Raw genomic sequence first — 17,025 nt, 5'->3', positions numbered from 1 at the left:
AATGGCTCTTTTGTAAATAATTGTATAAACAAACGTGCAAAGTCTGAGCATCAATAATTTATTCAAAATATACTTATTTTTCAGCCTGTTGTAGTGTTCCACAAGTTCAAGGCACATACTGTTTGTTACACATGATTTTATGAAATGGACATGAGGAAAAGGAACTAAAATAACATGTCACTAGAATATAGCAAGCTAGTGTTTGGGAATATTGTGCATTTCCTGTTTTGTTACCATGCCCTAAGTAGAAATATAGGTTTTGTGAGTCAAAATGCAGTTCTCCCTAGACAGGCCAAAAAAATATACAAGCAAGGTTCAAGATTTGTAACACATTTTAGACAATACTGATATTGTAAGTACAAGACCAATATTCCTCAAATTACTGTCATTGATAAGTGGCAGCAATCAGTACTTTTCTGACCAAGCAAATAACCCTCACTTTAGACAGGGTCATTGGGATGTCCAACTGACATCAACCCATTAAAGTTGAAACCTCATATGGTAACGTAGGGGTTAAGGGTAGGGACATCCCAAGGATCCCTGATAGCACCATCCCTTTAGACAGCGTTACGGAAACAGTTCCATCAGCTGACAAAGGGGACAATAAGCAGTTGGGTACCTCTGTGCGGGGAAAAAGAAAAAAATGCTTTAAAAACGTTTTTAAAAAACATACGTATGTCCACGGAAAATTATTCCCCTCCATAATTTTCCTATGGATTCTGTTCCCCATAAAGTGATTCTCAGATTGTACCAAATAGAACTGCTCAGAAATATCTCCCACTCCTTCAGTGTGACTCTCACCCTCGCTACGTTTTCTCTTTCTTGGGGCCAAGGTGGTCATCCACATTGTGTCCATGTGAGTCTGGTTTAGGTACGTTTCCAGCATGAGGTCTTGAGTTGGGCCCTCCATTGATTGCCACAGGCTCAGGCATCTGGGCATTCTGCATGCCATTCGGATTGGCCGACAGCGTGGTGGTGTGGTGGCTCACGTCCACCTTCATCAGCACCTCGTAATACAGCAGGTAGAACACTGGTGTGACGATGCCAACCACCACCATGATGGCCACCGCCATCCACCACCTCATGCCCCAGTCTGCCCCATGGTAGGGGTCCTTCCTGAGGACAGGCTTGAAGTCAGGCTCCCCCAGTAGTAAGGGCTGCTGGAGGGTCAGGGAGGAGACCACCTCGTTCAGGCTGCTTCTGGAGGTGCCAGTGGACTTGACCAGCAGCTCAATGTCCTTGTCCTTCTCCTGCAGGAAGCTGCCCACACTGTCTGTGGAGGAGGAGGAGTCTGTGCAAGTCTCTGTGGAGACGGGGGGCTGGTGGATGCGTCGGTGGCCTGTGGGGGAGGCAGATTTGAGAGCAGTAGTGTTGTGGGTCTCTGTCAGCATGCTGAAACGTTTCACAGGGATCTTGATGGATCTCAGCGCAAAGAAGTCCTGCTCTGTCAACAGGTTGTTGGCCCTCTTGATGTCTGCTACCTATGATACACAGATACATAACAAAGGAGTTGACTTTGTGTTTTATGTGTTGCAAAAAAGTAGAGAGAAGTCAAAGCTACATGTCCGGTCTGTCTGAAAGGGCTTGTCATTAGAGAGTAAGACAGGGATTAAGGTTGACTTACTGAGCAGTGGTACTGCAGGGAGAAGCTATTCAGAGTGTCCCCTTCTTTAATGTCTCGGACCAGGTGGACAATGTCGTCTGACTTCTCCCTGGAGGTGCTCCTCCGGTCCCGGCCTCGGGTGCGCAGCTCGTAGCTCTCTCCGTCCTCAGCGAGATCGTTCTCAGCGCTGTTCCCAAATAGGTAGGCATGTCCTCCATTGGCAGGCTGCATCGTCGTGGCTGACTGGAAACCATAGTGCTGGCTTCTCCCAGTCATTTTTCACTTCAAAGAGAGGAGCGAGACATTGTTATTGATAGCTATACAACAGCTTCAGTTACAAGTTTCAGATGCATTAGCAAGGTATATATCAGCCTGTTTTTTAAGGTACACCTAGGTAGTTAGCCTACATTCATTTACATTCAATATAGACAAGATCTCACATACTTCAAACCGTGCAACAGTAAATGTATCTTGCATGTGAAGCACAGCGCATTCAGTCCAACTCTTCCAGTTGAATGATCTTCATAGGGATGATTAAAGTCCATCAGTCTTGTAGGTTTAGTCAGTGGTACTGACTGATAAGATTGATGCCTGGGAGACGGCAGTGTACTGAAGCTCCTTGTTTATATAACGTTGGCATTTGTTTCCATTTGACATTCATAGAGGAACATCAGCTGCTGATGTGACAGCTTTTTGTCAGATAACATCTTGATAAACTTTGGCTAATGTTCAGAGGGCTAAAGCACAGAACAATGAGGGAGAAAATGGAACGATGTGGATTTTGGCCGACATTCTGCAAATTCTCAATGATACATTTAATGTCAATACAGTTCTGTTCCCAAAACTAAAATATTTGCTGAACAGAGTGTACAAAGTTTTGTAGACTTTAACCTTTGGCAAAGTTTTATTTTTTATATTTTAATTGCGTTGTTTAGGACTGCAAAGGCGATTTGAGTTATTGCCACTTCAAAGTAGGAGTTCCCTAACGGAAATATGAAAATGTTTACTAGAACGCGACAATAGGATCACGCTAGCTTGTGCTTGGCTCTGCCCACTGTGACTAATTTGTTCCCATTGGAAACGACAGGCTGTGGTCTATTTTAGTAATAAAAATCTTTGGCTAAAGTTTAAGCAGAAGTCACAGTTAGCTAACTAGCTCAGTTAATAACCGTCCCAACAAAATAACCATACTAACGTAAATTCACTATCACTAATATACTGATCAAAGATATAAACGCAACAATGTCAGAGACTTTGCTGATTTGGATTTCACATGACTGAGCACGGGTGCAGCAGTAGCCCACCCACTGGGGAGCCAGGCCCAGTCAATTAGAATTTGTTCTTTCCTACAAAAGACCTCTATTAAAAAGACAAATACTCCTGAGCCCGATCCCGCAGGTGAAGAAGCCAGATGTGGAGGCCCTGGGCTGGCGGTTGTGAGGCCGGTTGGACGTACTACCAAATTCTCTAAAACTACATTGAGGCAGTTTATGGTAGAGAAATTAACATGACATTTTCTGGCAACAACTCTGGTGGACATTCCTGCAGTCAGCATGACAATTGCACGCTCCCTCTACTTGAGATATCTGTGGCGTTGTGTGACGAAACTGCACATTTTAGAGTCGCCTTTTGTCCCCAGCACAAGGTACACCTGTGTAATGATCATGCTGTTAACCCAGTTTCTTAATATCAGGTGGATAGATTATCTTGGCACTAACAGGGATGTAAACAAAGTTTGAGAGTAACTTTTTGTCCGTATGGAACATTTCTGGGATCTTTTATTTCAGCTCATGAAACATGGGACCAGCACTTTAAGTTACATGTTGCGTTTATGTTTTTGTTCAGTATTATAATGAACATTCATAACGTTACGGAACATGGAGGTAAATGCTAGCTAGTTCTCTGGCTAACCTTAAACTAGCTCTCTGAGAACCCAAGTGGGGTATACCCAGTTTACAGCAGTCCTCCCTAACGTTTAATAAAGTTTACCGTCTATTTGAATGGGCAATCCCATCCATATGTAACCTAACACGTTAGTTATCTGCGGGAAAACAACTTGCCAGCTAGCTAGGTACGTACATTGTGTTCTCACCACATCAATTAACTACATTAGTAAAACGCAACCAAACACTTTGTTGCCCAACTGACTGAAGCAGCTGCCAGATAGCTACGTTAGGTAGGTTTCTAGTTAGCTAACTATTAGTTAGCTTGCCTGTCAAGCTAACGTAGAGCTAGCTTAGCTAACATCTGTACCCTAAGTGTCTTAGCTATCTGTAGTACATTCACGATTATTGTTGCTGGTAAAAATCCGTGTTAATTTTTGCAGATTATAAGCGAGGAAGCACCCAGACTTTACCTGAAAACATGAGCACTGTTCCGTCGACGACCTAAGCCACATCCATTCTTCCCCCGGTTTACAGGCGTTCGTTTGTTTAGCTACGCCACGTCAACAGAATACTAACGTGATGACGTACGTGGATAGGAACTCCAATTCTTGCATTGACCACTAGATGTTGTCGTCACTAGTTACCACATCCACAAAGTCATAAACCACGCCACTTTCTACAGTTTATCTTCTTAAAAAGTGATTTTAAACCTAACCCTAACCTTAACCGTAACCTAAACCACATCGATAACAGTATACCTAACCCAAACCTCAAATTAAGAAGCACATTTTTGTTTTCATGAATTGTTACGATATATCCCATTTTGCTGTGGCTGTGGCAACTAGTTTAAACCACTAGATGGCGCAAGTGCTGTTCCTTATCAGAGGCCACGGGCTCGGCCCTATGATTGGGTCCAATTAGTTTGGCCCCTATCAACAGTAGTGGTATTTCTATAATTTATCTTGGACTGATAGCCAGCAAGGTGTCAGGTTGAGCGTAATTTGAAAACATTCATTGATAGGGCTATTCTTTTTGTTATAGTAATTCCTATCTATGATATTTAAAGTGTTAGGCCAAGGCACCGACAAATGATACTTGACTATTTTTCTTCTGAAAATGAACAAGTGCAAGTGTCCACAATTGGAGAAATTTGATAATTTTGAGGTAAGGCTAATGAACGTGATCTTCAGCAATCACTGTGCCATCTAGGGGCTGTTAGGCTATAGGAACACCTTTGAGAAGTTTCTTAGTGAACATTTCAGAATTACTAGGAAGAGACAAATTACGGTACATCTCAATCTACACATCATTCTAACAATAAACTTGAATCCCAAACGTAATGGTCACGTTTCTTTATGGTGAACCTCAGGTCATTTCAAGCATGCACTTCTAGGCCTATCGAAATAGCTGGGTGTAAGGACAACGGTTCGCTGGGTGGAGCTGTCCGCTACTTCTGTCGAGCTCCCCGAGGCAAATGCGATTAAGATTAGCACATTTCGCCTTCCCTCGACATGCGGGGAGTCCGCATAGTAGTTTTGTTTAGACAGTAGTGAGGCTGATCGACATGGCTGCGTATGTTCTTTCTCTCAGCGAACCCTTAAGCAGTCAGATGGATTGAACAAAAAACGATTGCACTACACCGTTTTGTACACAGAGGAAATACCGTTAGTTATTTGCCATATTCCGTCACGAGTGTGACGCTTTATGTGTGGTTGTTCGCTGGGGGTACCGAGAGCTGTCAAGAGCACCCCAAGAATTGGAGTAGGCTACGAGTATCAAGATGCATTCATTGACCAATAACGTCATCTGACAGAAACTTTGGGAGATTATTGATAGGCGTTATCGATGCCTATCAATAACAGTAGTGGTATTTCTATAATTTATCTTGGACTGATAGCCAGCAAGGTGTCAGGTAAGTCTGGATAAATTTCATAATTTTGTGAACAGGTGATTGATTTAACTATACAGCAAGTTGACTAATAAAACCGTTTTCCTGCAGGATTCTTGACCTTATACGCGCACCTTTCATTTGGGGCAATTTGATAGAATCTTGCAGTGGCTCGAATTTCTCAATTTTTCACTTAAGATTGTATTTGTTTTTCTTAATGCTACGTTAGGGTACTTCTGATTACTATAGAGTACTAACCTATGTCAGAGATAGTCCTATATGAATTTGTGCCCCTTACTGTCATCACCTGACAGCTCATGCAGAGGGATTGTCTAACACTGTAAGAAAACAATTAAAGTATTGAGCCACTACTAATTTAATGTTTAACAGTGCCAAAATCCCCTCGGAGTGGCTAATATATTTGAAAAGCCTAAATATTGATACAGTAAAATGACTAAATGAATGGCCGGGTAACCCATTGAGGAGTGAGACAAACGGTTCCATGGTTACTCTCTGGATCTTCAGTGTGGACACTGTGCTTTGTGTGTTTCCTCTCTCTTCCATTGAAATAAAACAACAATCCGCGGGGAACCGCCACACATGGTGCGCATGAGCTAGGACCCGCTCATAAAGGCCCTGTTGACTAATCTTACACTGGGGTCATTAGTAATCTTGGCTCACATTGAGTTACGCATATGCTACTGTAGAAGCTCGCATTGTGCAAGTGTGGCCATCAGTAAAATAACTGCTTTGCGCCACTTTTGCATTCATGAAATATATCTATTTTTTTTTACACTATGTTTTAACATTTAGAAGTGCCTGTCCGGTTTTCCATATAATTAATCATATCCACACCATCTTTAATTGATTTGACGTGATGTCATATTGTTGCGTTTAAGTCTCCTTTGTTGCTTCCTCTATGGTGCCACAGCTGAGTTAGATTCATTTTGTCAGTGGGCAGTGAACTACTTCTATATCCATTCAGCATACACCTGCTCCTCCTTTTTGGGATAATAATGCTGCTTCTCTATTAAGCCCTGTCTGCCAGCTTTTGAACAGTAATGCTTCTTTCCATAGTTAAACAGACATTTGGAGGTTTAAGTGTAGAATCAGACTGATTTGCTCTTGCAGCAAACCTAGAATGGTGTTTTCTCAGCTCTTTAATTCACAGCATTTGTATTAAGGGCCCAGTGCAGTCAAAATCCTGTTTTTCCTGTGTTTTATATCCTATTGTAAAACAGCTGATGACACTGTAAAAGTGAGAGAAAAAAAATGGTGTTGTTTAATGATAGTTGCTAGTTGAAAATACAATCTGCAAAGCAACTTCTAATCAGCAGGTTAGCATGGGTGGGAGTTTCGGCTTTCCATGGTGACATCACCATATGGTAAATTGATTAATAGACCAATAACAAAGAGAGTTCCAAACCTCTCTACCAATAATAGCTAGTTTTCAGCTTTCCCCTTCCCACTCAGACCACTCCCAGACAGTCCTAGCCAAATTCTTGTTTGAGAAATTTTTGTTGTTGCTAAAAAGCCGTTTTTGGCCATTTGAATGGAAATCTAATACATTAACCACATTTCCTTCCATTGATTTCATACTGATTAATTTACCTGGCGCATGAAAAAAAGTCTGGGCTGATGGAAACATGAAATGCAGATTTATAAATGGCAACAGACAATTTGTTCGACAAGTGGGATCTCCCGCTATGACTCGTGAAAGCATGCAGTTTATTCGTTTACAGATTAATTAAGTTACGATGAACTTCACAGGGTGGTGAGTGTGCAAGGTGATGAGTTTGATGCTCCTTTCCAATAAATATCGAGGGGCTTATTCTGGTGACATGATGATCGATGCTTGGCTGCCGTTGGACAAATACAAATAATATTGCTCTTATCCATAATAATCTCATAATGTAGGTAGCGCTGTATCTGCTAGCTATAATGTAGGTAGCGCTGTATCTGCTAGCTATAATGTAGGTAGCGCTTTATCTGCTAGCTATAATGTAGGTAGCGCTGTATCTGCTAGCTATAATGTAGGTAGCGCTGTATCTGCTAGCTATTGACTGGAGAGCATGTGCCACGACCGGAGTGTGACAAAACCATCAGTAGAGTTGAAAATGCGATGGAAACTCATTTATTTAACTTTTTCATTCGGTACATGGTAATTTAGAGGTAAAAGTCATTTTTATGTGCACTACGTCATCACGCACGGCCTTTTATCAGCAAAAAGTCAGTTTTGATGGAGACATCTCTGGTGGGAAAATGCGCATATTATTTTATGCAGAGTTTAGAATATTCGCACCAAAATCTGTCGTAAATTCGATGGAAACCTAGCTATTAAGGTACTTAATTGTTACCCAGAAATTATTTGATATTGGTATAAAAATGTCTGTATTGGGTATTTAAGAGTGGTAAATCCCAGTATGCTACAGTAGCCACTTTCCACCGTGTTTGGGGCAGACTTGGGTCTTATTACTTGCCGTTGTTGCACTGCGTGTCTTTTGTTTGGTTGTCTCTTTTGTTTGTTTGCTTTTATGTCATTGCTTGGCACGACTTACAGCGCAGTCGCCTGTGTGTGAGTGTGAATGTGATTCACTGGGCGGAAACTGTTTTACTGCCTGCCCTGCTCAGCCTCTGTGGCTTCCCCTTACTGCAGCCACACACAAAGGGGACAGTGCCATAAACAGGCCGTGCTAATTGATAAGGTGCTAGAGTGCCTCATGGCCAGACTGAGATGGATGTCTGCTGGAGAGATGCCTCACAGGGCAAGGCGTGATGGAGCACCAGACAAAGAGACAGCCTCCCAATCAGCACCATCACAGGGGGCCAAGGTGATGTCCTGAAAACCCAACAGAGCACCCTCAATAAGAGGCGGACGATGTTAGGAGATAACCTCTTCTGGGCGCAGTCTAGATTGATCACAGACATGGCTGTTTTTGTGTTGGGAATGGCGGTGTTGGGACTGGGTGTACTTTAATACCCAGCAGCAGTTACTACCTCCCTCCCTCCCTCTTTCCCTCAATCCCTCCACACCCCTAGCATGCTGCCGCCCCCCCTCCTCCCCTTCCTGCTTCACCAAGCAGCGTGGGTAACGTGTCTGCATGTAGCTAGGAACCAAAGCAGGGGCAGCTGCCTCACCGATATGTCAAGAGCATTGATTTTATTATGTTTGAAAAGGAATCGTTCGAAGTGGAGCTCTGTGCTCCTCCAGCCTTCTGATGGAGCATGGAGGGGAGTGGAAAGTGCCTCATCCTGTGGGCCCTGCTTGCGTCAGGGTGACTCTCAGACTCCCGGGCCCAGATGGGGCTCTCTCTGTGGGCTTCTTTACAGGGGATAAGGTAAGTCAGTGCTGTGGATCTCTCCATGTATCCCTCCTTTAAACATTTGGAAGTCTTCACACCCCTCTTGGGTTACAATACAGTGTTCTCTGCTTATTCATTGTGCTCATTTCTTATTGTAACAATACTATGTAGATAGTTCAGTGCCACAGAGCAAGGCATGGCACTGACTTACGCTAAGTGTGTGGGAAAATGGGATAGAGATTAGTTCCAGTCTGGTTTTGTTTTCCACACCTTGAGAGTGTAAATAGTGGGGTTCCAGTCTCAGAGCTCTTTCCCACCACTTTGGGGCCTCGGCTAAAACAAAGCACCCACGCATGCCATTGGGCTGCACACAGTCACTCAATTCAACGAGCTCAGCCCAGCCCAGTTCACAAAGACACAGGAGCCACAGGAGCCACAGCACAGTAGCAGCGCAGTGGGGATATGACTGGGGTTAAGCAGTTCAGCTGAGTGCTGCTATGGAGAGAGACTGGGAGGCCAAGAACATGCTCAGAGAGCATACATAAATGGCATTAATTCCCTCTTGGTTTTGAGCATATAACGGGTAGTTTAGATCATTAGAGGTAAGTTATACTCTTATGACATGACAATCAACTCTCAGGCTAATAAGCGAATGGTGAATCAATGTTGCAGGTTGTGCTCTGTCTGTGCTGGTTGGTGGTGGGGCGCTCCTCGATTACGTGATGTTTGGTCAATGTTGAAAAGCACAGCTGTGGAAAGACAGCATAATTAGGGCTCTGATTCAAAAAAGGAGACATGAAGAGACTCTGAATGTGTTGTGGGGTGAAACACGCGCATACACACACAGACACACACAGACAGACACAGACACCACACACAGACACAAACACACACTTCATATTTCTCCTTGTTTAATTTGTTAACTTCTTAAACGGAGCGGAATATTTGAATAAATGGCGGTAGCATAGGAGGGACAAAAGAAAGGGTTCACTACCTTGCTAAAGGAATTGAAGGTCATTTGGTTTTTAGCGCTGCTGCGGTCAGTTAAAAGGCGGGTATTGAGTGTCCTTATGCTCAAATGTAAGAGAGATGACATGAGAAGAAGCCTGTCTTAGGTTATGTCATCACCACATGTTTTAAGTTGCAGTAAAAGTCTAAAGCTATTGCCGTCACGTTGATAGAATAACAGTGAGTCACTTCTCGACTTTGTCAGATAAATGATGGATTCTAATTTATCCACTGTTGAAGTGTTTATAGACTGTGTTCAGAGTACTTTTGTCAGTTTCAAGCTAACCAGTAAGACAGTATCATGTTTTAGTAGAAGTTTACTTTGGAGCAGAGGGACAGGAAAGTGGCGGGACACATCATGAGCCCTTGGAGAGGTCCAACAATCCTGAGGTCTCTTTATTTTACCTGACGGACCGCAATTGTTATGCAGCGGTTTCTGATGTGAGAATCGTTCGGTCACTACAGCCAGAACCAGACCTTCCTCTAAATCCATTCCCTATGCACGCACGCAAACAGGTAAACAGAAATGCACACACGTACTCTTTTAATACACACACACACACACACACACACACACATTGTTCTGTATTGTACTCTGTAGGGCCAAAGAAGAGCCCCCCTACAGTTGTCTTGCATCCCATTTTCTTGGGGCATTGAACTTGAACTTCGACCCTCTCTGATGTTCTTAAAGCCGCCTTAGAGACTTAGCACCCTGCTGGGCCATGCGATGCATCACCAGCTTGTCCACTCTCACTGAGGTCCATAGCTGCTACTTACCTCAGCTTCAACAAAGGACTGTCAATAAAGACTGAATTTACTATGCCACAAACCTATAAATCATTTTGAACATGTTTTGCAGTTGCTACACTATCTCTATAATATGACCATTGAAAGTAAGATATACAAAGCAGCAATTCTGTCAGCTAGATATTCCCTAGCCATTAAAAGCCTTCATTTGATTGCTCTCTGGCTGCTGTTTAGTGCTCCTGTTCTGTAGGATTTACTGACCCCCACTCCCCCCTCCATGGTCACAGTGGTAAGTTTATCCATCCGGCCGTAAACACCCGCGGGTCGTACCTCTTATCCTGGTTAGAGGGGGAGCCACGTTTCCTCTCCTAATTTACAGGGGTCAGTTGGAGAGTCACACACAGACTCCCATTGGAGGGGGTCACAGATAGATCACGCTCCCCGGATCTCACCCTCATTAGACCCACCCCAACCCTACTCTACACCCCAGATCCCACCCCATTCTCCTGCATTAGTCACCCCGATGAGAGCCTTAGTCAGGGGATATAGACAGGCTGGATGGCAGCACTGCTGACAGTATGTAGCCTGTGTATGTATGCATGTGTGTGTGTGTGTGTGCTCTTTTTATTTCACCTTTATTTTGACAGGGAATCATGCTGAGACCAAGGTCCCTTTTACAGATGAGACCTGTATAAACATCAATACACATTTATATACACATCAATACACAAAAACAAAACACAATCATAGAAACCAAACACATTCTTCAGTAAAAAAAGGTCCTCAATCAGCCTTTTGAATTGCTCTAGATCAGGGTTAGGCAACTAGATTCAGCCACGGGGCGATATCTGTCAGAGCGGATGGTTGGGGCGCCGGAACATAAGGATAATAATTTATACACTGCAAATTGACCACAGTTAAGCCCAAAACGAGATTGTAATTGACAATAACAATCATTTCATACCTTGATTACATTGAGAAACGTCTCTTTTTTTCATTTGTGGGAATGCTTTTCTACTAAATATTTTTTTTTTTTAAACAAACGTGCGTGTGTGTGTGTGTGGCTTATACAGAGGAGCATTCTGTTCATTTTTGTATAGATTTTTTTAACTAAAAACTTTGGGTGGCCAGCAGAAAAGGCACCCATTCATCTCGTTGTGTGTGTGTAGCTTATAAACGGGAGCATTCTATATGTCGTTGCCAGTCAAGAAAAGAAGCAAGCCTATTTGCAACACCCTCTTTCTCTTTCATGTTCTTTCTCTTGACTAAGTGTCCCTGGCTCCTTTCTACCAACCAGGTACCTCCTCATTGTAGTTTGTCATGCTGCAGGAATTACTTAAGTAGAGCATTGGAACAGAGATCTAGTGTGTTTGTTGTTCGAGAACATTTAGAGTGGGAGGTGTGTTGATCCTTATTCTCAGTCCTTTCATTTGGAAATTAGGCTAGAGCACCATCTCCATCTTTTTTTCGACGTCCACAGGAGAAAACTGAGTGGTTGTTGTGGTCCCCAGAGAGGAGCTGTGACATGAGATTATCAGTTCAAGAGTGCATCCTAAATGGCTCCCTATTCCTTATATAGTGCATTATTGACCAGGGCTTGTGTTCCTTACTATGCGTTGCAATGCTGAGAAAGTGGATAAGAAGTTATTAGTTGGGATTTATGCCTTTATACATCGTAGCCACTGTACATGATATGCTGCCAATGATAACCTTTATCAGTTTGTGGATTAGGAAGTGTCCCACAGATTCATAGTAAAGTAGCCTGTCTTCACCGTATCTACCGTATGCTTGAAGACAGACAGTTCCTATTCGATGAATTGATGATCTTATCAAAGTGGGGTCCTGAATGGTTTGCTTGCTTATGCTTATTGTCTTCAAGGATAATCTGATCAGCATGCAAAATCCCCATTACTAATCACTGAACAGGTGTTCGCCGTTAACAGAACCCAGGTTGTATAGTGACTCACTACATGATGGGGAGAGAGATAACCTGTGTGGTCTGTGAAGGACCAGGGAAGGATCACTGAGACGGACTTAATGACCAGCTTGTTAGTGGAAGTGCGGTATATAGGCTGTGCATTGGCTGTACCGCTGCTCAGGACCGGCCACACTTGATCAGGGATTTACTGAAGCCACAATTCTGCCATCTGTCCCCAGTCTGCCAAGAGCAGCCCAGTGGAGAGGCTTGGAGAGGAACGAGGTTCCCACATTGCCCATACTGAAGGGGGTGTGGGAGAGCAGAGAGAGAGAGAGAGAGAGAGAATTACTCAGAGAGAAGAGGACTATCTGTCTGAATGGGGTTTGTACTTGGCTGGGTGGGAGGGGGAGTCCTGCATGCAAAAAAGGAGAGAGACAAAGAAAAGAGAGGGAAAAAACAACGCAAAAAGAAAAGAAAAGAACAGGCACAACAGAAGCCTGCTGAAGAACTGTGCGTTGGTCAGTGAATTGTGATGTCCCGCTCCCGCCCTGACAACAGCCACCCCTCTGGATCCCGTCTCTGTTGTGGACGTCTATGAAAGGCAATTAGCATTTCATCCAGGCCTCACTGGTTACATGCGATGAAGTAATACTCTGTCTAATTTGGCCCTTTTGGTCCCGGTGCTGTAGCGAGCTCGTCCTTGTTTAATCCCCTGAAAGTGCATTTCTGTCTAGCTCAATCATTGTGTGTGTTGTACAGGCTAATCAGTCAGAAGAGAGAGCCAGCTCCAGGGCGCTCGGAGCACTCAATGGAACTCGCTTGTTTTGTCTGGGATTCTACCCACTTTTCTCAAAGAAAAAAAATCTTTGTGTTTTTGGTTTGCGAGGATGTGAGATGCAGTTGGCGCAATTTGAGAGCAGCCAACCGCAGCCGTGGGGATGGGACAATACCTCTGTTAGACATTCTCTTTTTTCCTGTCCACAGTAAAAATGCACCAGTGATTGGCACCATCTCCACAAGAGGAAAATAATTTGCTGGAAAAAGTACGCTGTCAATGTGCTCGATGACCTGTAATTGTATTATATTTTTAGTTGCATTGTTTGTATATCGCTGTAATTTTAATTTGTGTTACTTCCCTTGCCTACCAATGTATCAGTGTTTTGTTACTTGTCATGCTTTATGTTTTTTGTGGACCCCAGGAAGAGTAGCTGATGCTTCTGCAAAAACTAATGGGGATCCAAATAAACTTGACTTCTCCCTAAGATGGAATGATATCCTTTTTTTCCCACTCATACCTCTATGCATCCCTCAAAAACGTATTTCCAAAACACTATTTTGTCTGCTTGTTGGGCTAATGCTAGGTTCTCTGTGTTTCCCCCCAAAATACATAGAAGTGCATTTCCAGAATAGCTCTCTAAATTAGTGTCTAGCCAACAATACGCTGTGGTTTACTGAATTTTCATCAGATTTAATGATGTACCTTTTAGCCAAAGTCACATTACATTTCTTAATTCCCCCAAGCTCTGGATGTTGAGAACTTTCACTGATCTAAAAATACTGAAGGAGAAACTATATGTGAAATTGCAATTATGGCTTTGTGAGCTGACCATATATGGCAGCCATTCGTGGCCAGCGACGAGGAATGGCATGGAGGGTGGTTTCTGAGGTAGCCTAACACATGGGGGTGGCATAATTCATGTATGGTTTGCTGAAATAGAAAACTAACCAACAAACACAGAGGATACATTCTGGTTTGGGTAAAGAAAAAAAAATGGGTGGTTTCATCACTTCCGTTAGTTGTTGTGCTGCCTGACTGAAAGTGCCAGTGCCAGGGGGTAAAGGCCTACCAGGGCCGAGCTAGATTGGTTGAGACTCAAGCCCTTTTTATATCTGGTTCTAACATGCTGCCTTTGTCCATGTTTTTAGACATTTTTGAAACGTTATTGAAAATGAAATACAGAAATATCACATTTTCATAAGTATTCACAAAGTTGACTCAAAGGTGAGTCAATACATGTTAGACTCACCTTTGGCAGTGGTTACAGCTGTGTGTCTTTCTGGATTTGTCTCTTAAAGCCTTGCACACCTGGATTGGACAATATTTGCACATTCAAAAATGTTTATTCTTCAAGCTCTGTGAAGTTGGTTGTTGATCATTGTTAGACAGTTATTTTCAAGTCTTGCCATAGATTTTCAAGCCGATTTAAGTCAAAACTGTAACTAGGCCACTCAAGAACATTTAATGTCGTCTTGGTAAGCAACTCCAGTGTATACTTGGCCTTGTGTTTAAGGTTATTGTCCTGCTGAAAGGTGAATTAATCTCCCAGTGTCTGGTGGAAAACAGACTGGAACAGGTTTTCCTCTAGGATTTTGCCTGTGCTTATTTATTTATTTATTTTTTCACCTTTATTTAACCAGGTAGGCAAGTTGAGAACAAGTTCTCATTTACAATTGCGACCTGGCCAAGATAAAGCAAAGCAGTATAACACATACAACAACACAGAGTTACACATGGAGTAAAACAAACATACAGTAGAAAAATAAGTCTATATACAATGTGAGCAAATGAGGTGAGCTAAGGGAGGTAAAGGCAAAAAAGGCCATGGTAGCGAAGTACATACAATATAGCAAGTAAAACACTGGAATGGTAGATTTATATCGCAATTCTGTTTCTTTTTTATCCTGAAAAACTCCATAGTCCTTAACGATGACAAGCACACCCATAAGATAATGCAGCCACCACTATCCTTCAAAATATGGCGAGTGGCGTATTGGATTTGCCCCAAACATATTCAGGACAAAATTGCTTTGAAATAGAATAATTAATCAGTTGCACCACTGAATGTATTCAACCGAAATGTCTCTTCCGCATTTAACCCAACCCCTCTGAATCAGAGAGATGCCTTAATTGACATCATCAGTACTCGGGGGTTAACTCCCTTGCTCAAGGAGAGAACGGTAGATCTTCCCTCCTTGCCGTCTCGAACTGGCAACCTTTTGGTTCCTGGCCGAACGCTCTTAACTGCTAGGCTACTTGCCGCGCTGCCATACCGTTGCCACATTTTTTTGCAGAACTACTTTAATGCCTTGTTGCAAACAGGATGCATGTTTTGGAATATTTGTATTCTGTTCAGGCTTCCTTCTTTTCACTCTGTCATTTAAGTTAATATTGTGGAGTAACTACAATGTTGTTGACCCGTCTTCAGTTTTCACGCTCATTAAACTCTGTAACTGTTTCAAAGTCGCCACTGGTGAAATCCCTGAGCGGTTTCCTTCCTCTCCTGCAACTGAGTTAGTGAAGGATGCCTGTATCTTTGTAGTGACTGGGTGTATTGGTACATCATCCAAAGGGTAATTAATAACTTCACCATGTTTAAAGGGATTTTCAATGTCTGCTTTTTTTATTTGTACCCATCTACCAATATGTGGCCTTCTTTGCGAGGCATTGGAAAACCTCCCTGGTCTTTGTTGTTGAATCTGAGTTTGAAATTCAATGCTTGACTGAGGGACCTTACTGATAATTGTGTATGTGGGGTACAGAGATTGTCATTTAAAAAAATAATGTTAAACACTATTATTGTGCACAGAGTGAGTCCATGCAACTTATTATCTGACTTTTTAAGCACATTTTTACTCCTGAACTTATTTAGACTTGACATAACAAAGGGGTTGAATACTTGTTGACTCAAGACATTTCAGCTTTAAATTCCACTTTGACATTATGGGGTATTGTGTGTAGGCCAGTGACACAAACTCTCAATGTAAACCATTTTAAATTCATGCAACAAAATGTGGAAAGGGGTGTGAATACTTTCTGAAATCACTGTTTGTAGTGACACTTTGGGATGTATGAAGTGTACTGCCTACCACTCCCAGTGTGGCCTGTCCCACCCAGATCAATGGCAAGACACCCCCCTGTCACAGAAACTGTGGTGTACTAGAGTTACTGACAGGCACTTCCAATGTGTCCCGGCTGACTCCAAACAGAACTTGATGATGAATGAAATCCCACAGCCGCCCCATGTTTAAATCCTGCGGATCTGTGGGAACATAAACTGCTAGACACAACCACAGGCTCATACGTGGGAGGACTTTTTAGAACTAGGGAAACCTAAGGGCTGGGAAAGCCCATCATAAAGACTATGAAGTCTCAAGACTGGGTTTTAAAACATTGGCTTGGCATTTGCATTGGCATGGGATTGAAAAAGCTTGGATAGAAGATAGCACAGTATCTATGTTCAAATTAATTTCTCATTAGTACTATCAGCAATTATAATCACACTGATCCAGTGATAGGCGCACATTGACATTGATTGGCGCACATTGACATTGAGTCCTCTGTGTAAGTGTGCTTCTGCTGTAGGAGTCTTTTTTTAGAAGGGAGTTGTCAGCATCAGACAGTATGTCCATTACTTGGCTACGCTCAGCTCCGTGCTCACGTGATCAACCAGAGACACCCATACAGAAGCCTAATATATTGACAGATGTTTGAAATACATACAGTACCAGTCAAAAGTTTGGACACACGTACTCATTCAAGGGTTTTTCTTTATTTTTAGTATTTTCTACATTGTAGAATAATAGTGAAGACATCAAAACTATGAAATAACACATATGGAATCTTGTAGTAGCCAAAAAAGTGTTAAACAAATGTAAATATATTTGAGATTCTT

General features: G+C 42.6%; 2 protein-coding genes across 3 annotated transcripts in view; one reads left to right on the top strand and one right to left on the bottom strand.

Moving 5' to 3' along the window:
* Positions 1-37: 37 nt before the first annotated feature.
* On the bottom strand, positions 38-4,073 carry lysmd3 (LysM, putative peptidoglycan-binding, domain containing 3). 2 transcript variants are annotated; one of them, XM_014160907.3, is made up of 3 exons: positions 3,960-4,073; positions 1,625-1,885; positions 38-1,481 (listed from the first exon to the last, which is right to left on the bottom strand). In XM_014160907.3, the coding sequence occupies exons 2-3, from the start codon at positions 1,877-1,879 to the stop codon at positions 807-809; spliced, it is 930 nt and encodes a 309-aa protein (XP_014016382.1). In that variant the 5' UTR covers positions 1,880-1,885; positions 3,960-4,073; the 3' UTR covers positions 38-806. The 2 variants fall into 2 exon arrangements, with proteins under 2 accessions (XP_014016382.1, XP_045560266.1); XM_045704310.2 differs by lacking the exon at positions 3,960-4,073 and adding an exon at positions 2,048-3,935.
* Positions 4,074-4,990: 917 nt separating this feature from the next.
* adgrv1 (adhesion G protein-coupled receptor V1) overlaps positions 4,991-17,025 on the top strand; it is a 197,173-nt gene continuing 185,138 nt past the window's right edge. Inside the window, exon 1 of the mRNA XM_014160914.3 lies at positions 4,991-5,401. Within this exon, the coding sequence (XP_014016389.3) occupies positions 5,335-5,401 (67 nt within the window). The 5' untranslated portion in view covers positions 4,991-5,334. The remainder of the gene's footprint in view (positions 5,402-17,025) is intronic.

This window comes from Salmo salar, chromosome 20, assembly GCF_965601325.2.
Source record: "Salmo salar chromosome 20, fSalSal1, whole genome shotgun sequence".
NCBI lineage: Eukaryota > Metazoa > Chordata > Actinopteri > Salmoniformes > Salmonidae > Salmo > Salmo salar.
The sequence above is the reverse complement of the archived record's forward strand: the minus strand, read 5'-3'. Positions and strand labels throughout refer to the sequence as shown.

Excerpts from the sequence above, each read along its gene's own strand:
- lysmd3 (XM_014160907.3), bottom strand. The coding sequence starts at position 1,879 with ATGACTGGGAGAAGCCAGCACTATGGTTTCCAGTCAGCCACGACGATG. Across the intron at positions 1,482-1,624 it reads CCCTGCAGTACCACTGCTCA|GTAGCAGACATCAAGAGGGC; the intron begins GTAAGTCAACCT and ends TGTGTATCATAG.